Consider the following 23018-nt stretch of genomic DNA (forward strand, 5'->3'; position numbering starts at 1 on the left):
AATTACCTAAATTACCTAAAGTTTGTGTCCTTTAACATGTGCCACCATGACTGCATCCCTGATGCTTCAAAAGTGAACTGACCCAGACAGCACATAAATATGGAGAGCAATAGTCAAAGTGGACCCACTTCCATCAGTCAATCTTATATTGCTCCTTAGTAACACATGAACAAATAGGAAGTGATGTACCCAGTCTCTTCTGAGGGCTGCCGTGCTTGGTTATTGCATTATCTTTCAATCTAACTATTCCTAACTGCAAAAACGGAAGTCCTGCCGCAAGACTACGCCTCACAGTTTTTTCAAAATTGGACTAGGTTCCAGGTTTAGGGGCAAAATCTTACCAGTTAGCGGGTGGAGGGGCGGGGCGGTGGAATTTGCCAAATAGGGAATGCTGGTGGATCAATGGTGATGGGAGAATGCTAGTGGTTAAATATTGATGGGTGAATGTTGAAGGATGAATGTCGATGAGTGAAGGTTGATGAGTGAAGATTGATGCAGGAATGATCATGGGTGAACCTTGAAGGGTAAACATTGAAGGGGGAACATTGATGGGAGAACATTGATGGGGGAACGTTGACGGGAAGGTTGACAGGTGAAGATTGGCAGGGGAAGGTTGACTTGGGAAGGTTGGCACTGCTGCCTCACAGCGCAGGTAGCTGGTTCAATTCCAGTCTTTAGTGACTGTCTGTGTGGAACATAGAACGTAGAACATAGAACAGTACAGCACAGAACAGGCCCTTCGGCCCTCAATGTTGTGCCGAGCCATGACCACCCTACTCAAACCCACGTATCCACCCTATACCCGTAACCCAACAACCCCCCCCAACCTTACTTTTTAGGACACTACGGGCAATTTAGCATGGCCAATCCACCTAACCTGCACATCTTTGGACTGTGGGAGGAAACCGGAGCACCCGGAGGAACCCCACGCACACACGGGGAGGACGTGCAGACTCCGCACAGACAGTGACCCAGCCGGGAATCGAACCTGGGACCCTGGAGCTGTGAAGCATTTATGCTAACCACCATGCTACCGTGCTGCCCGATAGGACTTTGCACTTTCTCCCCATGTCTGCGTGGGTTTCCTCTGGCAGCTCCAGTTTCCTCCCACAGTCCAAAAATTTGCAGATGATGTGGATTGGACTTGCAAAAATTGCCCCTTAGTGTCCAGGGATATGCAGATTAGGTGGGGTTACGGGGATAGGGTGGGAGTGGGCCTAGTAGGGTGCTCTTTCAGAGTGTTAGTGTAGACTCGATGGGTTGAATGGCCTCCTTCCGCACCATAGGGATTCTATGGTTCTATGGTTGAAGGGGAAGGTTGACAGGTGAAGGTTGATGGAGGAAGGTTGATAAATGAACGTTGATTGGCTGACAGGGAAGGTTGATTTGGCAAAGGTTGACGTGGGGAAGGTTGACATGGGGAACATTGACGTGGGGAAGGTTGACATGCGGAAGGTTGACATAGAGAAGGTTGACGTGGGGACGGTTGACATGGGGAAGGTTGACTTGGGGAAGGTTGATCGGTAAATGTTGATGGGTGAATGTTGGTGAATGAAGGTTGATGGGGAATGATCATGGGGTAATATTGATGGGGAATACTGATGCATAAATGATGATGGGGGAATAATGGAGGGGCAATGTTGATTGGGGAATGTAAAAGGGCAAATGCCGGTGGAGTAATGTTGATTGCGGAACGTTGGTGTGTCAGTGGTGATGGGGAATACTTGTGGGAGGGGCTGACGAGTGAACACATAGATACATTGAAGATAGGAGGACGAGGAGGCCTTTTGGCACTTCGAGCCTGCTCCACCATTCATCACGATCATGGATGATCATCCAACTCAGTTGCCTAATCCTGCTTTCTCCCCTGAGCCTTTGATCCCATTCTCCCCAAGTTCTATATCGAGCCGCCTCTTGAATATATTCAATGTTTTAGCATCAACTACTTCCTGTGGTAATTTAAAAAAAAAAATTTTTTTATTGAAATTTTTACAAAATACAAAATATAAACATCTTAACTCTATTAACATACAACTGCGGTAACACCCCATGAACAATACCCCCCCAGCTTCAAGAGCAACTTCAAACAAAAGGAAAGAACAACAACAAAGAAAAAGAAAAAAGAAAAAAACAAAAAAGAGAGATAGCACCCTCCGCAAACCCATGTGCACACTTCCTGTGGTAATGAACTCCACAGGCTCACCACTCTTTGTGTGAAGACATCTGTCCGAAATGATTTACCCTGAATCCTCAGACTGCTGATGGGTGAATGTTGATAGGTCAAAGCTGATGGGGGAAGATTGATAGAAGATTTTTTTGATGGGTGGATGTAGAGGGGGAATATTGATGGGTGGCTGTTGATGGGGAATATTGATGGGTGGATGTTGATGGGGAATATCGATGGGTGAATGTTGATGGGGAATATCGATGGGTGATTGTTGATGGGGAATATCGATGGGTGGATGTTGATGGGGAATATTGATGGGTTGATGGTGATGGGGAATATTGAAGGGTTGATGGTGAATATTGATGGATGGATGTAGATGGGGAATATTGATGGGGTGTATTGATCGGTGGATGTAGATGGAGAATGTTCATTTGGATGTAGGTGGGGAATGTTGATGGGTGGATGTAGATTGGGAATATTGATGAGAATTTTGAAGGGGAATATTGATCTAAATGTAAATGGGGAATATCGATGGGTTGATGGCGAACATTGATGGGTGGATGTTGATGGGGAATATTGATGTTGATGCAGGTGGGGAATATTGATCCGGAATATTGACGAGTGGCGTTTGATGGGAATATTGATCTGAATGTAGATGGGGAATATCGATGGGTTGATGGTGAATATTGATGTGGATGTAAATAATAATAATATTATTATGGGGAATATTGATGGGTGGATGTAGATTGTGAATATTGATGGGGATGTAGATGGGGCATATTGATATGTGCATGTAGATGGGGAATATTGATATGTGCATGTAGATGGGGAATATTGATGGGTTGATGGGGAATATTGATGTGGATGGGGAATATTGATGTGGATGTGGATGGGGAATATTGATGCGAATGTAGATGGGGTATATCAATGGGTTGATGGGAAATATTGATGTGGATGTAGATGGGAAATATTGATGGGTTGATGGGGAATCTTGACGAGTGGATTTTGAAGGAGAATATTGATGGGAAATATTGATCTGAATGTAAGATGGGGAATATTGATGGGTGGATGTAGTTGGGGAACAATTTTGGGCTGATGTTTAATTTTGATGCGTGAATGTAGATGGGGTATATTGATGTGTGGATGTAGAAGGGGAATATTGATGGGTGGATGGAGATGGAGAATGTTCATTTGGATGTAGGTGGGGAATATTGATGGATGGATGGAGATGGAGAAGGTTCATTTGGATGTAGGTGGGGAATATTGATGGGTGGATGTAAATTCGGAATATTGATGTGGATGTAGGTGGAGAATATTGCTCGGTTGATGGTGAATATTGATGTGGATGTAGGTGGAGAATATTGCTGGGTTGATGGTGAATATTAATGCCGATGTGGATGGGGAATATTGATGGGGGGGTGTAGATGGGGAATATTGATATGTGGATGTAGATGGAGAATATTGATGGATAGATGTAGATGGGGAATATTGATGTGTGGATGTAGAAGGGGAATATTGAAATGTGGGTCGATGGGGAATAGTGATGGATGGATGTAGATGGGGAATATTGATGGGTGGATGTAGATGGGGAATATTGATGGGTGGATGCAGATGGGGAATATTGATATGTGGATGTAGATGGGGAGTATTGATATGTGGATGTAGATGGGGAATATTGATGGTTGGATGTAGATGGGGAATACTGATGGGTGGAGGTAGATGGGGAATACTGATGGGTGGAGGTAGATGGGGAATACTGATGGGTGAATATAGATGGGGAATATTGATGGGTGGATGTAAGTGGGAAATACTGATGGGTGGATGTAGATGGGGAATATTGATGGTTGGATATAGATGGGGAATACTGATGGGTGGATGTAGATAGTGAATACTGATGGGTGGATGTAGATGGGCATACTGATGGGTGGATGTAGATGGGAAATATTGATGGATAGATGTAATGGGCAATATTGATGGGTGGATGGAGAATGGGAATATTGATATGTGGATGCAGATGGGGAATACTGATGGGTAGATGTAGAGGGAGAATATTGATATGTGGATGTAGATGGGGAATATTGATGGCTAGATGTAGATGGGGAATATTGATGGGTGGTGTTGCTGGGGAATATTGATATGTGGATGTAGATGGGAAATATTGTTGGGTGGATGTAGAAGGGGAATATTGATGGGTGGATATAGATTGGGAAAACTGGTGCATGGATGTAGATGGGGAATATTGATGGGTGGATGTAGATGGGGAATATTGATGGGTGGATGTAGATGGGGAATAGTGATGGGTGGATGTAGTTGGGGAATATTGATGGGTTGTTGTAGATTGGGAGTACTGGTGGGTGGGTGTAAATGGGGAATATTGATGGGTGGATGTATATGGCGAATAGTGATGGGTGGATGTAGATGGGGAATATTGATGGGTGGATGTAGATTGGGAATACTGAAGGGTGGATGTAGATGGGGATTTTTTGATGGGTGGATGTAGATTGGGAATACTGATGGGTGGATGTAGATGGGGAATATTGATGGGTGTAGTAGATTGGGAATACTGATGGGTGGATGTAATTGGGGAACATTGGGGTGCATGGAGATGGGGAATATTGATGGATGTAGATGGGGAATATTTATGAGTGGATATAGATTGGCAATACTGATGGGTGGGTGTGATTGGGAATACTGATGGGTGGGTGTAGATGGGGAATATTGATGGGTGAATGTAGATTGGGAAAACTGGTGGATCGATGTAGATGGGGAATATCGATGGGTGGGCGTAGATAGGGAATAGTGATGGGTTGTTGTAGATTGGGAATACTGGTGGGTGGGTGTAGATGGGGACTAGTGATGGGTGGATGTAGATGGGGAATACTGAAGGGTAGATGTAGATGGGGATTTTTTGATGGGTGGATGTAGATTGGGAATACTGATGGGTGGATGTGGATGGGGAATACTGATGGGTGGATGAGCACAGTAACGGGTTTTGCTCCATCGGTTTGAGGATGATACGCAGTCGGGCAGCGTCCTGCGTGCTGAGGTCAACGCGCTGCGCGGTGACGTGGCTCCGGATATTATAAAAGAGCGGCTGTGTGGGGGAGGGGAGAGAGCTGGAGAGCGGCTGAGAGGGAGAGGGGACAGGAGGCATAGCAACCGGAGCATCAGCTCAACACATTCCCAACATGGCCAGCCGGGTGAGTCCGCTGCTGAGGGGAGGGAAGCTGCGATCCCCGCTTCTGGGCCCGGGAATTGGGAGTGACTGCTTCCATTCCCCCTCCTCCACTGCCCACCCCGCACCCCCTCTGCTCACCCCGCACCCCCTCTGCTCACCCCGCACCCCCTCTGCTCACCCCGCACCCCCACTGCCCACCCTGCACTCCCACTGCCCACCCCGCACCCCCTGCCCACCCCGCACCCCCTCTGCTCACCCCGCACCCCCTCTGCTCACCCCGCACCCCCACTGCCCACCCTGCACTCCCACTGCCCACCCCGCACCCCCTGCCCACCCTGCACCCCCTGCTCACCCCTCCTCCCCCTGCCCACCCCGCACCCCCCTCCTCCCCTGCCCACCCTGCACCCCCCTGCCCACCCCGCACCCCCTGCACACCCCGCTCCCCCTGCCCACCCCGCTCCCCCTGCCCACACCGCTCCCCCTGCCCACCCCGCACCCCCTGCCCACCCCCACCCCCTGCCCACCCCGCACCCCCTGCCCACCCTGCACCCCCTGCCCACCCCGCACCCCCTGCCCACCCCGCACCCCCTGCCCACCCCGCACCCCCTGCCCACCCCGCACCCCCCGCCCACCCCGCACCCCCTGCCCACCCCGCACCCCCTGCCCACCCCGCACCCCCTGCCCACCCCGCACCCCCTGCCCACCCCGCACCCCCTGCCCACCCCGCACCCCCTGCCCACCCCGCACCCCCTCTGCCCACCCCGCACCCCCTCTGCCCACGTGCACCCCCTCTGCCCACGTGCACCCCCTCTGCCCACCGCGCACCCCCTCTGCCCACCGCGCACCCCCTCTGCCCACCCCGCACCCCCTCTGCCCACCCCGCACCCCCTCTGCCCACCCCGCACCCCCTCTGCCCACCCCGCACCCCCTCTGCCCACCCCGCACCCCCTCTGCCCACCCAGCACCTCCTCTGCCCACCCAGCACCCCCTCCTCCCCTGCCCACCCCCTCCTCCCCTGCACACCCCTGCCCACCCCGCTCCTCCCCTGCACACCCCTGCCCACCCCGCACCCCCTCCTCCCTCTGCCCGTACCCCCTCCTCCCTCTGCCCGCACTCCCTCTGCCCGCACCCCCTCCTCCCTCTGCCCGCACTCCCTCTGCCCGCGCCCCCTCCTCCCTCTGCCCGCGTCCCTCCGTCCGCCCCGCGTCCCTCTACCCTCTCCACCCCTGCCATCTCCACATTCCCCCTTCCTGCATTCCTCACTCCCTGCTTTCCCCCTGCCTACCCTCCATTCCCCTTTCCACCCCCTCCATCTCCTGCCCACTCCGCATTTGCCTGCCCTCCCCCAGCCCGTCTCCCATTCCCTCCTCCCCTGCCAACCCCTTATTCGCTTGCCTCCCCCTGCTTGCCCTGCATCATTCCTCCTTCCTCCCCATCTCTCTTTCCCCCCGTCCCCCTTTACCCTCTTTGCCCCCCCCCCCCCCCCCCCCCCCCCATCTTACTGCCACCCTTCTAATTTGGAAGTGAGCTGTATGGCGGCGAAGAGCTGAGGTTGAGCTGACCATCAGCACCCTCTGTTATTGCAGATTGCGCTCGTCACTGTTCAAAGATGAGATATCAGAATAACACACCTAAACTGCATGGTTAATTGTGTTTTACGTTGGTTTGTACCTATTTAATGTTACCCCAAGGGTTCCTTAATGTTCAGGAAAACCTTGTGAAGAGGAGGGTTTGCTGTTGATAGATCGAATTGTGGAGCAAGATCCAAATTATATTTAGTATCCAGTTCAACAGAGAACAACTTTATAATGTATGAGGGCAGCACGGTGGTGCAGTGGTTAGCATTGCTGCCTCATGGCGCCGAGGTCCCAGGTTCGATCCCAGCTCTGGGTCACTGTCCGTGTGGAGTTTGCACATTCTCCCCGCGTTTGCATGGGTTTTGCCTCCACAACCCAAAAGATGTGCAGGATAGGTGGATTGGCCACACTACATTTGCCCCATTAAAAATTAATTGGGTACTCTAAATTGATCAAAAAAAACGTTATAGTGTTCTGTTAATTTGGAAGGGGTTAAAGGTGCTTTCAAAGATGCCGTGAGTGGTAATTTTTACTGCAGGTTTTTTTTGTGCCTTGGGAACTGATGATCCTGATCATCTATTGAAATAGTGGGTCTTCCAGTGGGGTAGCTTGAACTGATAAATTTGGAGGGTTTATGTATAGGCTGCAGCTGATTCTGTGTTTTGTGCCAAAGAAATGGTGCATTCTGACATCTGTTGCTGGTGTACTTGAGTAATTATGAGCAGGGAGGGGGTTCTTGCTCACTGTTACATTGAATTCTTGTACAGATAAACAATTTCAGGCCCCTCTGCAATACTTCTGCTTCCCATTCATCTTTGTATTCTGGTATTAAAAACAAATCTATCCTTGTAGATAAGAAAATATGAACTGCCAATGTTTTAAAATCACTGAACTGCAGAGATGAAAAGAAAATACAGGAAGCACAAGGCGGTAGAAATACACAATATCCGTAATGGGCTGTGGGACAGTGAATAGCCGAAGGGAAGATTCCTGCGGGAATCTCATAGCAGCTTAGGAAATTTTCAAATATTCGACGGAATACTGGTAGAAGCTGCTGGAATTTTCGTGAAAACCAACTGGTTCAACTCGAGGCCTGTAGGGAAATAAATCTATCCTTCCCTCGCTGGGTCAAATGTGGCTTTCCAGTGTGATTGCCTCTTAGCTGGTCTGGAAAGTGGTCTGGCCTCCTCCTCAGAACAGCAAGGAAGGAGGTACAATAAATGATAAATTTGCCAGTGATTGTTCATGTTCTGCAAATAATATTTTAACCCCCCTCACCAATGTGGAATTCCTTTGACTAGTTAGATTGCAGAATTGAAGACTACTTCCGGCCCCTTCAGCTGAAGAAATATTCCTCAATCGAGTCTCAATATTGATTGATTTAGCAGTGGCTGTCACATTCTGCCAAAAATATATTGTGAGCATGTGTTTATCACCTATTTGTTACAATTGGTTCCATGCAAGAGCTGTGCACCCCATATTTCTAGAGTAAAAATGTGATTGAAGGAGCAGTGACTGATGAAGTATCAAGGCAAAGCCAGTATCGAAGAAAGATGGAACATGGAACTGGAGGATGTCACCACATCGGGGAAGTGGCAAGATGTTTAGCGCTTTGACATAGAGGACATGTTTGTCAGTTCTATGTGCAAGAACAGACCTGGAGGTGACACTGATACAGGTGTGGCTGATGCAGGTGTTTCTATGGCTGAAGACATAGGCGTGTCGAGGCATGGGAGGGGCTGGGCATTCTGCTGTGCGTGACCGAGTAGCTGACTCCCCAAACCTTGTCCAACACTTAGGGACAAGTCAGGAGTGTGATGGAATGCTGTTAGAACCTGGTAGGGTGTAACTCCAGTGGCCCTGACATCAACCGTAATGAAGTGCTTCGAGAGGTTGGTCATGAAGCACATCAATTCCATACTCCCAGAACACATCCGTCCACTGCAATTCGCATACCGCCACAACCGATCAACAGCAGACTCCATCTCCCTGGTCCTATACTCATCCCTAGAGCATCTCGACAACAAGGACTCCTACATCACACTCCTATTTATTGACTACAGCACCACCTTCAACACCAGAATCCCAGCCAAGCTCATATCAAAGCTCCTCACTCTGCAACTGGATCCTCGACTTTCTGAACCATGAACCACCATCGGTAAGAAGAAACAACAAAACCTCCTCCACGATAGTCCTCAACACTGGGCCTCGCAAGGCTGCATACGTAGCCCCCTACTGTACTCCCTATACACACATGACTGCATGGCAAAATTTAGTCCCAACTCCCACCTTCAAGTTTGCTGATGACACGACCACAGTGGGTTGGATCTCAAACAACGAGTCAGAATACAAGAGGGAGATAGAGAACCTAGTGGAGTGGTGCAGCGACAACAATCTATCCCTCAATGCCAGCAAAACTAAAGAGCTGGTCATTGACTTCAGGAAGCAAAGTACTGTACACACCCCTGTCAGCATCAACGGGGCTGAGGCGGAGATGGTTGACAGCTTCAAATTCCTAGGGGTGCACATCACCAAAAATTTGTCCTGGTCCACCCACGTCGAAGCTACCACCAAGAAAGCACAACAGCGTCTATACTTCCTCAGGAAACAAAGGAAATTCGGCATGCCCACACTGATTCTTACCAACTTTTACAGATGCACCATAGAAAGCATCCTATCTGGCTGAATCACAGCCTGGTATGCTGATTGTTTGGCCCAAGACCGCAAGAAACTTCAGAGAGTTGTGAACACAGCCCAGTCCATCACACAAACCTGCCTCCCATCCATTGACTCCATCTACACCTCCTGCTGCCTTGGGAAAGAGGGCAGCATAATCAAAGATCTCTCCTACCCGGCTTATTCCCTCTTCCAACTTCTTCCATCGGGTTGGAGATACAAAAGCCTGAGACCACGCATGAACAGATTCAAAAACAGCTTCTTCCCCGCTGTTACCAGACTCCTAAACAACCCTCTAATGGACTAACCTGATTAATACTACAACACTGTATGCTTCACCCGATGCCAGTGTCTATGTATGTAGGCAGCATGGTAGCATTGTGGATAGCACAATTGCTTCACAGCTCCAGGGTACTAGGTTCAATTCCGGCTTGGGTCACTGTCTGTGCGGAGTCTGCATGTTCTCCCCGTGTCTGCGTGGGTTTCCTCCGGGTGCTCCGGTTTCCTCCCACAGTCCAAAGATGTGCAGGTTAGGTGGATTGGCCATGCTAAATTGCCCTTAGTGTCCAAAATTGCCCTTGGTGTTGGGTGGGGTTACTGGGTTATGGGGATAGGGTGGAGGTGTTCACCTTGTGTAGGGTGCTCTTTCCAAGAGCTGATGCAGACGCGATGGGCCGAATGGCCTCCTGCACTGCAAATTCTATGATAAGTATTTACATTGTGTACCTTGTGTTGCCCTATTATGTATTTTCTTTTATTTTATTTTCATGCACTAAATGCATAAATTTGAGCTGCGCGCAGAAAAATACTTTCACTGTACCTCGGTACACGTGACAATAAACAAATCCGTCCATCCACAAATATGTGACTTTAAAACACTTCGGCTGAATTTTGAATTTGTGTCATAGTTCGCCAGTGCACCCCAATACTGTTTCATCTGAAGGCTACCACACTGGGTTTGACTTCCTGTGCGTGCTGCCACAGGAGATGCACTTGACTGTTAATACATAGAATATAAAATGATGTTTGTGTGGCAGCTTATTTATAATGCTAATGGTGAATATCCTGGTGGATATGAGATCTGAATTGCAATGTTTTGCTATTTAAAATTCAAGGCTGGTAACTTGCGAGAAAATGTCAGGAGGATTTAAATTGTATAGAATTTGGGATAATGTTAATGGCACCTGGTAAATCTGGACCCCAACGTAAACTAATTAAAGCCATTTTAATCAGAAAGCTGCACACAAGTGTTAAAAGCTTACTGTGAGTTATTTTGGCAATAACATGTCAAAACATAGGTTCCTTAAATGTGTTTTACCTCCACAGATGCTGGCTGACGTGAGCATTTCCAGCATTTTCTATCTTTATTTCAGATTTTCAACATCCTGCTTTTGCAAATGATAGGCATTTGAAGTAAACTGCTTGAATTATTTGTGTATCTTCAGGTAAAAAATTCCCTGCAATATCAGTTTGCAAATTTTTTGAGAGATTTTTAATTCAAGGGAAAATGTGAAATTGAATCCTGTTTTCAAAATAAAGAGCTTGTGGTCTGAAAAACATTTGACAGAAGTTCCTTGGGAAAGGCAAAATAGTGGACTGCAAGAAACCAGACGGCGGGTTTGAAATAGGAATTAGCTGCAGGTACATGTTTACAAGAGCTTTTATTTATTTAAATTTTAAAGTGCCCAATTTTTTTCCCAATTAAGGGACAATTTAGCATGACCAATCCACCAACCTTGCCCATCTTTGGGTTGGGAGGATGGGACACACGCAGACACTGGGAGTATGTGTAAACTCCTCATGGGACAGTGACACGGGACCGGATTGAACCCGGGTCCTAGGCGCCGTGAGGCAGCAGCACTAGCCACTGTGCAACTCTTTGTTTGCAGGATCTTTGAAGCATCTAGGTGGGTTCCCTGGGTCTTGTTTACAGATTTTGGAATCTTTGCCATGACACCACCAACTTGGATACGGTAGCTCAATCACACCACATTCACAGATGACGTCAGACATTAATGGTAATGTAACAGGAGTGGCAACTTGAAGGTCCAATTCTTGGCTTGGGAAATTTCACATTTAATTTGGCAAATCTGGTAATTGTGCGTTGGCAGTAAACTGATGACCTTGGAATCTGTTGGGTTGTATACTTTGCGGAAAGGGATCACTTTCTCTTGGTTGTGATTTGAGTTCACACATGTTCAACGGTCTCTGAAGTGACCTTATAAACCCCCATCTTCCTGGATCATTGGTGGGGCGGGGGGGCGGGTAACAGGAACTAAAGCTTTCGTAACATTAGAATTTGAAGCTCAGAAACAGGCTGTTCCACCAAACTGGTCTGAAGTTCAGTTTTTGAGATGTTCCAACTACTTCATGGTAACATCTAGAGATACCATTTTATAAGTTTTCAAATTTATTTAAATATAACGTGCTGTAAGTTACTTGAGGGTATAAGCAATCAGAAGAGGTGAAGTTAAGTGGTTGAATTTTGAGACTGTATCCATTCAACATGCAGCTACTTGGAATCAAAAGAGTAACATTAGATTTTTGAATGCCGTCAGCATTTGCATTGACATGGTGTGCTGAATGGTGTCAGTATGATTGGTTGATGATTAATTTGCCCAGTTTAATCAATAACATTATGCTGATGTCAGTGTTTCTGTTGCCTACACCTCAACAAATTGTTGGCAACTGCATTAATCTGCTGCAGCTGAATTGTATGCACAAATCTGTTCAGGAAGAATATTGCAATTTGCTCTGTTAGGCCTATCTTAAATGCGGAAAATAATGGAACCTGGAATAATTGGCAGGGTAGTAGTGAGTGCATTTTGATGAGCTTTAAGAGTTTACTGGAATATTGTCTGGTTGTGGGCAGGAATATGTAACTGCAGTCTGTAAAATGGAGGTCTCAGCATTACAGTAGGATTGCATCCTGCCTGGAAGTCATACATTTTTTATTTATAGTATTGAACAACAATGCAGTACCTTTTTTAGGTTTACTAGATTTTTAATCTTGGATAAGTGCATTTGATTTAATTTCAACTGCCCTTGATATTGTAACTATCCATCTGGAGGCATGGCAACGTGTCAAGTTCCTTTGAACTGAGAAGCTGTACATCGCTTCCTTTTGATGAAATACCCCAGTGGTTGTATAGTAGCTGTACTATGAACCATTTCTGAAGAGCAAATTATTTCCCCTCCAGTTTCCTGTGTTGTTCCCTTGCTCAGTCTCTTGATGGCTGCATATTTCATGCTGGACTCTTGAGTAAGCAAATGGCATCTTATTCAAATGGGACTACTTGTGAGCCTGGAAAGTGAATTTTATCAGTTGTTTGATCATGTGTGTTACCAATGGTTGTTAGTGAACAGTGATCAGAAGTGAGAATCCTAAGTGGGTTATCCCATCCTCTCCATACGCCTTGAATGTTCCCTTGCAGAATCCTACCTCCTGTTGTGTGGTACTTCATTGGGGGTGCAAATTTCTGTTTTGAGTATTTTGTAGCTATACAAGGTTAGATCACCCACCATGCCGCAGTCCCCTAACCACTGAGGAATCCACTAGTGTAGTTTCATATTAGCTACTTGTTTCTCATTGGGAGACACCCAACTTCAGCATGGGGATTGTGCATGCCATAAGGGGAACGTCTGGATTTTAGAACATAGAAGATAGAACGATACAGCGCAGTACAGGCCCTTCGGCCCTCGATGTTGCACCGACATGGAAAAAAAAACTAAAGGCCATCTAACCTACACTATGCCCTTTTTTGACTCTAAAGGTTGTGCAGAGTCCCATTACTTTCTAGCTAACACCTTGCTGCCAGTTTCAAGATTGCCATTCGGAGCTGTTTGGAAACAAGTAAGAAAAATCTTAAGCTGTTGATGTTTGCTGCAGACCTCGTTATTGAGCCAAGCTGACTGTTAACTAAGTGGTTGAGTTGGTGCATGAGCCAGCCTAGCTGGCTCTCAAAAGACCAAGTCTGTTAAAGAGCAATGTTTTATTTCCAATCTTCAATTGTCAGGCAAATTAGTCCCTTTGGTTTGAATGTTTCACCAAATGATGCATTGCTCATTCAATTATTGGGAGGAGAACAAATCTAATAGTGGGGCTTGGTATCATTTTCCATCTAATTGCACTCCTATGAAATGCCTTGGAAATTTTTATTGTAGTTAAAACGCTATATAAATACAAGTTCTTGTTAATTCTGATTTTGCGGGAGGATTTTCAGGATGTTTGGGCCAATTTTTATTCCTTCATTGAATGCAGGCTGATGGGGCCCATCCCTAATTGCCCTTGAACTGAGACCACTTCAGAGGTAAGCTACGAGTCAAGTGGGCCTGTAGTTTCATCTCACCGGACCAGGAAAGGACAGTAGATTTCCTTCCTTCAAGGACATTAGTGAATCAAACAATCGACAATGGTTTCGTGATCATTATTTGACCAAATTCCATATTTTTATTAAATTCAAATTCCACTATCTCCCATGGTGGGACTCGAACCCTGGTCCCCAGAACATTATCCTGAGTCTCTAGATGATGAGTCCAATAACAATACCACTTTACTACCCCTTCCTGTGCTTCAGTGTGAACACAACATCATGTAATAGAAAAATGCATTCTCAGGCACAAAATACAAAATAGATTCTAAACTGCATTAATAATCAGGAAGTGTTGATGGAGGCAGCCATGGTGGTCAAAATCAGCTTCCACATCAGTCCAGGAGGATGTCTGCTCCTCAGTGCCTAGCTGAAGCACAAAACCTACTTGAGCTTGGAAGAACAAGTTTGGAAATGCCTAGTTTGGTCGGGTAATTCACAATGCTATTTGGTGCAAATAGCCTATCTACTGGTATACACTTTGGACTTTGTTGTTCCTTTGCCATTGTGATTTTCTTGGCAAATGCTCTCATTTGCATTGGGACTTATCATGAGGCCTCAAGCTGTTTCTTGGTGCCAGAATCTATGGCACAAATTGGATTCTTTGCTTGTCTGGGATGCAGCCAGTGTTGTTTCTGATGGATGCTACTCTGTCCCACAAGTATGTTGTGTTCTGATTCAATGACTCGGGGATGTAGGTTTCCCTCTTTCCTAGTCAGTGTCAACAATTCACTTTCTTGATCAACTGGGTATGCTTTTGACCTTGGTGGTGTATTCTCTTGAAGAAAACAATTCCTAAGTGTAGATTTGTTCAGTTGCTGCTAAATTTGAAGTGGTTAATGCTCAATATTTTATCTGGAACCATTCAATGTCCCTCGGTCATTTTTCTTTAAATTTCAAGTACCCAATTGTTTTTTTGTTCTAATTGCAATTTTAGTGTGACCGATCCACATACTCTGCACATCATTGAGTTGTGGGGGTGAGACCTACCCAGTCATAGGAGGAATGTGCACACCCGGGGCCACCGTGCCACCCCTTCTTTCATTTTAAAGAGCCCTCTATGCTGTAACTTTTCACTACTGGTAAAATTGGGAATTGAGTGTGACTGCTGCCTGGATGAAATGAAAATTTCAGCACTGACTCAATAAACCTTCAGAGGCTGTGGCGTTCTCTTTTAATATTGCCTGTAGTTACTGTTCTGAAGACTGATCTCAGAAGACTGCAGCAATGTGTATGGATCTGTTTTTAGCTCCTGTGCTGAGGTTGGGATCGCTATCTTTTCAGGATTTGTTGAAATTGATTTTTGAAATGAATTTAGTTTTGTTTTGAAGGGTGGGATGGGGTGTTTTCTTTCTTTTAAGGAAAAGAAGCAATAACTATGGTACAGTGGTCAGCACTGCTGCCTCACAGCACCTGGGACCTGGGTTCAATTCTGGCCTTGGGTGACTGCCTGTGTGAAGTTTGTACATTCTCCCCAAGCCTGCGTGGGTTTCCTCCGGATTCCTTCCACAGTCCAATGATGTGCAGGTTAGGTGGGGTTAGTGTCTAATGATGTACATGTTAGGTGAGGTTACAGGATTAGGGTGGGGGAGTGGGCCTATTTTCAGAGGGCAAACTCAATGGGCCGAATGGCCTCTTTTACTGCAGTGATTCTATGATTCTAACTGCTTTGAGCTTGGGGATTTTAGTATTGAATTGAGAATTCACTGTTATGCCTACAATGACTTAAAGGTGCAAGTTCCTGATTTATTAATGTGCAGTGCATTAAATTGAAAGGAGACTGCTAAATTGAAAGGAACTGTCATTGAGTAAAATCTTCGTTACTGGGAATGGGGGATTTCACAGACGTCTCGAGCATTTAAATTGAACAAGTGCACCTTGTTGACATCACCATAAATATTTTTTATCTTTGGACAGCATCCTTCTGAGCTTCTTGAGTGAAAACGGAGACCTTCTTGTCCCCTCCCTCTCCTATGATCTTCCTGAGTTGTGAAGTGGAACTGATCAACAGATCACAGATGTTCATTCTGCTGTTACTCACATCAATATATCAGTAATCTGAGGTGTTCTTTGTGTCATGAGGAATGTTTAGGTTCCTGCTGTGTGTCAGTGCTGAATCAGTAGGGAGGGATATAGAGCTTTCCATTCCTGATTGAGTGACTTGGTGGAATTGAACTTGATATAATTGACTTAAGATTTAAGTTGTAAGCTTGTTCAAGGTAAAGGTAAAGGTCATGCCAAAAAATGCTCGATATCCAGGATCTCTGCTCTTGGAATCAAATTAAAAATAAAACCAAAATGTTATGTTGGTTTTCATTTTGTTTTTGTTGTGAAATTATTTAATTTGATTGATGTCCTCTAGCTGTGATTGAAGAACTGAATTCTAGCATGTAGTGTGTTAGTACCTTGGCATTGTGATACCCAGGAGGAGGCTGAACGGTGGGGCAGTGGTTAGCACTGCTGTCTCACGGTGTTGCTCGTTGTGTTTTCTCCTTAATTGGCTCTGTTTATGGCGGTTAATATGGTCGCCTTCCTTAATTCTAATTACGTTTGCTCAAGAGTCGCCAAGTATCTTTCGATACCGCCACAAAGTTCAAAACCGAATACTGATCAAAGACTCAATACACCAGTTAGTAAGTTCGAAATCAATGCTCATTTATTTACACACATAGTTAATTATACTCATGCACAAACTCTACCAACTAAACTATCACAACTACTAAAACCTATACTTAGCTTCGGGTGCCCACTCAGTCAGAGGAATAATGGCCGTTGTCCGGTTCTGAGGCTTCTGGGGTTGAACTGGTACAGAATAGTAGCTAGGAGCATCTATCTTGTAGCGTGCGTTGACTTTGGACTTGCGTGTTCTGGTGCAGCTGCTAGGCAGGTCTCTCGTCGCTGAGAGCCAAGGCCAAGAAGAACGATTCTCTCTTGGAGGCTTCCTCTTATACCCCAAAGGGGCATCGCACACTTTTAGGTGGTCCTTGAACTTGGTCCCAATTAATTGGACCATATCCTGATCATATCATTGGCATTGATTTACTCCAATAAAAGGGGTGGCTGCCCTGATTGCTGGGCGGGCCCTATGTGGCCGCTGGCCTACTTTGTTCTAGTCTCCTCTGGCGCCGGGGTGTCTGCTTTGGTATCGTTTGCTTAAAATTTTCTCTTTTGTCCCCGGGGATGGCTCATTAGTATGCTAATGGCTTTGCAGTATCGGTCTTGTCTGCGAGCTGCAAATTCCAATCCACAGACAAACCTTGCACCTGCTTGCTTACTCAGCATTGTCCATTTTCCTCTTCATTCTCTGCAAGTGTCCATTTTGTAATTGGGACGTGGCCATCCCAGGTGGCTACAACGGCGCCGAGGACCCGGGTTCGATCCCGGCCCCGGGGGTCACTGTCCCTGTGGAGTTGCATATTCTCCCCGTGTCTGTCTGGGTCTCACCCCCACAACCCAAAGATGTGCAGGGTAGGTGGATTGGCCATGATAAATTGTCCCTTAATTGAAAAGAAATAATAGGATACTCTAAATTTATTTTAAAAAGTGATACCCGGGAGTCTGTGTTGTGGAAATTATGGGTCAGTTTGTCATTTTACACTTTTGTTTAGAATAGAACCACTCCTGCTTTTCAGAGAAGATCTGACCTGTATGTTGTTAAGTCTTTCTCCTTTCCAGCCCCATGTCATCTATTTGCTGAATGTACCTTTGACCTTTTTGACATCTAGCACTTTGAGCTTAGATCCTTTGCTGTTTTGTCCATTTAACAAAAGGTTCAGATCAAATGAACTTTCTTAGTGTGGAATTATTCAATTATGTTTTAATTTGTAGCAGCATATGCTCCCTTCTTGCTGCAGCCTGTTGAGCTCCTCTACCTTCAAAAAGGCTACCATACCAATATAACAAGGGCCACTTCCCTGAAGATTTGTCAAGTCTGAGTTGGAATTTAATTTCTGACTGTTCTTGCCAATTTTCACAAATAGTACTGTGTCTGTTCTGCTAGTTTTTTTTACATCACTGTGACAAAGTATAGTGTATGTATTTTATAAATAAGTACTCAAATATAAAATTTTGATGTCTTTGCAGAGTCTTGTGTTTTTGTCGAGTTCTGCATTGTATTGCTATAAATTGCACAGAGTGTGTTTTGTAATTATACAATTGCCAGTAAGTCAGAATGTAACTTCATGCACAACTGGGTTTCGTCGTGCACCTCGGATCTGTGTTACTTGGGGCTTGTTTAGCACAGGGCTAAATCGCTGGCTTTTAAAGCAGACCAAGGCAGGCCAGCAGCACGGTTCAATTCCCGTACCAGCCTCCCCGAACAGGCGCCGAAATGTGGCGACTTAGGGGCTTTTCACAGTAACTTCATTGAAGCCTACTTGTGACAATGAGCGATTTTCATTTCATTTCATTTCATTTCATTTCACTTGGTATCCATTGAGAAAATATCTAATTTGTTCCCTTTATTTCTTACAGACCATGATAGCAGCGCGATGTCCAACAGATGAGTTGTCGTTGACCAATTGTGCTGTTCTGAATGAAAAGGATTTCCAGACTGGCCAGTATGTTTAATCTTTGTGAAACATTTGTATGCAGTTTTATTATATTGAGTATATGAGTTTCACAGTTACATTTTGTAAGAATTTGCTAATACTTTTTGAAAAAAATGTTTTTATTGGGTTTTTTGCACATGGTATATTTACAGGTGTACACAAAGCGAAGCAAATAGAGGATAACAAAAACACTACATAAATAAAAAATCACATAAATCAAAAACCAAGGGGTGGGAAAGTAAAAACTGGGGAAGTCTATATACATAGAATCACCGGAGAGACAATTACATTATACATGATTCATTTTTGTGGGGGACATTCTTTCCTTCTGTTTAAAAAAAAAAAGAAAATACATAGAATTTACTAATACTAAGCAACTTTGTATATGGTGAGCAATAATAATATTTTGTATGAGTGTGATTTTGGTTGCAATAAATCAGTTTGGAAAGTACCCACTGTGAAAATTGAGGCTGCTTTGCTTTTTTAAAATATAAATTTAGAGTATCCAATTAATTTTCCAATTAAGGGGCAATTTAGCGTGGTCAATCCACCTACTCTGCACATCTTTGGGTTGTGGGGGCGAAACCCACGCAAACACGGGGAGAATGTGCAAACTCTACACGGACCCAGAGCTGGGATCGAACCTGGGACTTCGGCGCCGTGAGGCAGCAGTGTTACCCACTGCACCACCATGCTGCTCTTCCAGGACTGGAGTAATAATACTGAGAAGCTACTTACTTGAGAAAAATTAGGACTTGAAAGACATGATAGGACTCTATTGGGATTTACTTTTGTCTCTTGGAACTCTCCTAGTTGGGTATTATACAGGATGTTTGACATATCATTAGTTGGATGTGAAACCTTGTTATCTGCATGGTCTATTGAACTATCTTGTGAAGAAGAATAAATCAGGATAAAATGCTGATTTCTGCAGCAACATCTGAAAAGTGTGTCCAGTAATTACTTTCATTTATAATAACCAAGGAAATTCATGAAATGCATAAAGGCTCATAATCTTCAGTCATTGCGCAGTGGCAGAATCAATTCTGCTGTGTCTGCACGAGGTTTTCAAATTAATGGCGTACTTGGAATTATATGGAACGTCCAGCTCAGAAACGGGCTCTTCATTCCAAATGGTTTGTATCGATGTTTATACGCCTTTTATCAGCCTTTATGAGCAACCTTTTTATTTAACCGTAGCAGCATAACATTCTGTTGGATTTTCCCTCATCAGCTTATCTAGCTTTGTTTTGTGCATCTGTACTATTCGTTTGGACCACTAATTGTGGCAGCGAGTTAGACATGAGGTATGTCAGGCCAGTAGAATAGAATTTAGTCACTGGTTTAATTGCTTGGTAATTTTAAGAACTGAAATTCCAAAGTGCAAAAACATTATCAACACCCCCACAGTTCATGGTTTGTGCAAGTCATCGCCCCCGCCACCCCCAAGCGACGAACAATTCCTCAAACATTGCCACGAATAGTCCCCACCGTGTCTCAAAGTCCTCCTCTGATCCCCTCAACTCAAACATGAACTTTTCCAGCCGGAGGAAATCATACAGGTCCCCCAGCCAGGCCACCACCCCCCCATTGACGTTGCTGATCGAATATCATTCGCCGGACAATAAGAGAGGCGAAGGCCACAACATCAACCTTCCATCAGCCGGTATCCCAATATCCCAAAAATCACCACCATTGAGTCCTGACCGACCTCTACCCCCACAATCTTTGATCGCATCCTGAGTACGCCCTCCCAGTGTCTCTCCAACACCTCACAAACCCAGAACATATGCGCGTGATTTGCTGGTCCTCGCCCACACTTCTCACACTTGTCTGCCACCCCTTGGAAGAACCCACTCGCCTGCATCATTTGTACCACCTTAAATTGAATCAAACTCATCCTCGCACATGAGGAGGTTGAATTTACCCTACACATCGCCTCACTCCACACTCTCCATCTAATCTCCTCCCCCTCCCACTTATACCTAATCCTCACCGCCTGCGCTCCCCCATGCTCCCTCAGCTGCCCATGTATATCACCAATTCTGCCCTCACCCTCCGTAACTGGGAGCAGCAACTGCTCCAACAGGTACTCTGGCAGCTTGGGAAACCCTCTCCATTCCTTCTGCGCAAAGTCCCTCATTTGTATATATCTGAATTCACTTCCTTTCAGCAGCTCCAGCCTCTCCCACAGCTCTTCCAGACCTGCAAACCTCTCCTCCAGGTACAAGTCCCTAACCAGCCCTACCTCCCTTCACTTCCCATGCATGCCATCCGTCATCCCGGCTTAAACTCATGATTCCCACCCAACGGAGTCAGCAGCGATGTCCCCTCCCATCCTAAAGAGTCTCCTCAACTGGTTTCACACCCTACATAGAACATTACAGCGCAGTACGGGCCCTTCGGCCCTCGATGTTGCGCCGACCTGCCCTAATCGTGGATAGCACCACTGGGCTCACCGTGTATCTCCCCGGTGCCAGTGGAAGCGACGCCGTCACAATGGCCCTCAGGCTGGACCTTCTACTGGACTCCTCCATCCAAACCCACTCTAACCCCCCCCCTTTCCCACCACCGTATCACCTTCTTCACGTTCATCACCCAGTAGTAATGCAGCAGGTTTGGTAATGCCTCTGTAGCAGTGCCCTCTTTACTCTAGGTACCTTCCCTGCCCATATGAAGTCCAAAATTGCTGCGTCCAGTTTCTGGAAAAAGGCCTTCGGGCTGAAGATTGGGAGGGTCTGGAATACAAACAGGAACCTCAGCAGAATGTTCATTTTAACCTGAACCCTCCCCACTATGTATTGTATTCCATTTCCTGAAATTACCCCCCCCCCCCCCCCAAAACCTGTTCCACCAGTGGTGTCAGGTTCCACTTGTGCATCGTCTATCACTCCCCCGTCACCTGGACCCTCAGATAGTCGAACCTGTCATTGACTCCCCCCCCCCCCCCCCCCCCCCCCCCCCCCCCCCCAAATTAAGGATCAGTACAAAGAGGCAAGATTTTTAATGAGTTTCGCTCTCTTGAAAAAGTTGGTCACTTGGTTTTTTACCTGCTGGAGATAAGAAATTACAATTAGCTTGCAATGTTTTTGTGAATTTTACTGTTAGGCCTAGTTAAAGTAAGCTTTGTAAAGATAAAATGTGCATTAACCGTGTACACAATTTGTCTTTCATTAGCACCTCAATGTTGTGAGCTTGTGCTTTTTCGTAGCTGTGCAATTTTATTGCCTTTTTTGAAATTTTTTTTGTTCTCCATATGAAGTGAACAGCCAGGGCAGAAATTGACTTCTCCCAGCACTTGTTGCCCAGATTGGTCACAGAATAATGTGCAATCGTGTCACGGGGTGTTGTGTGAGAAAGCATCTGGTTCCTGTTTGGCACCACCTCCACAGGGACACCGCTGCGATCAGGAAGGTAAATTCTTAGAATTGTGGGTGGAAAGCCATTCATGGCTCAGTGAACCAGGATTCAGAACTTCAAATGTTAATTCTAATAATATAGCAAATCACATTTCTAAAATATTAGGTTAATTGGCTGCTGTTAATCTTTCTTTAGTTCATTGGTATTGATTAATGCAGTTGGAATTTTTAAAACTGCAGGGGTGAGGCAGGTGAGTTACGTTGAATTGATACTAATGAAAGCCTCTTATCCCTGTGTGAATCTCTTCTACATGTTTTTCTTGTCCCTGATACCTTCTTGGATCAAGACATCCAAAACAGTAGAAATTGGAAGTCTTGAGAATTGTGAAACACTTTGAGCAGGTAAATAGGGTTTTAAAATAACCACAGGCCAGTGAGTTAGTAGCTAAATTTCAGATGATCACCAAAAGAATAAATCAACATTTTTGTTACCTGAAAATTAAGACATGAAATTCTCCAGCTGTATTAACGGATGTAGATCTTCGACTGTTGCAAAGGCAGTAAATGTTTGAAAATGTTAAGGTATATGAGGAAAGGATAAGGGTGTGGGCCAATGCAGAGAATTAAGAGCTGATACAGATCATAATCTAGCATGGTAGCATAGTGGTTAGCACAATTGCTTCACAGCTCCAGGGTCCCAGGTTCGATTCCCGGCTTGGGTCACTGTCTGTGTGGAGTCTGTACGTTCTCCCCGTGGGTTTCCTCCCACAGTCCAACGATGTGCAGGTTAGGTGGATTGGCCATGCTAAATTGCCCTTAGTGTCCAAAATTGCCCTTCGTGTTGGGTGGGGTTACTGGGTTATGGGGATAGGGTGGAGGTGTGGGATTGGGTAGGGTGCTCTTTCAAAGAGCTCGATGGGCTGAATGGCCTCCTTCAGCACTGTAAATTCTATGTCACAATCAATCAATCACCCATTGGTCTATTTTTGTTATAAGTTGTATAGAATGTTATGGGACAATTCTACTGTTGTTTGAGGGATAAATAGTCACCTGTACATTGGGAGAGCTCCTTGCCCTTCAAATGGTGCTGCTGGATATTTCACGTCTGCCATGACTGCTGCAACAGACTAATCTACACACT

At 45.6% G+C, this 23018-nt stretch overlaps 1 protein-coding gene across 1 annotated transcript in view; it reads left to right on the forward strand.

Annotated features, from left to right (window-relative positions):
* Positions 1-5225: 5225 nt before the first annotated feature.
* LOC119953848 (vesicle-fusing ATPase) overlaps positions 5226-23018 on the forward strand; it is a 303368-nt gene continuing 285575 nt past the window's right edge. The window contains exons 1-2 of the mRNA XM_038778413.1: positions 5226-5367; positions 18442-18527. Coding sequence (XP_038634341.1) covers positions 5356-5367; positions 18442-18527 — 98 coding nt within the window. The 5' untranslated portion in view covers positions 5226-5355. The remainder of the gene's footprint in view (positions 5368-18441; positions 18528-23018) is intronic.

The sequence above is a fragment of the Scyliorhinus canicula genome, chromosome 19 (genome assembly GCF_902713615.1).
Source record: "Scyliorhinus canicula chromosome 19, sScyCan1.1, whole genome shotgun sequence".
NCBI lineage: Eukaryota > Metazoa > Chordata > Chondrichthyes > Carcharhiniformes > Scyliorhinidae > Scyliorhinus > Scyliorhinus canicula.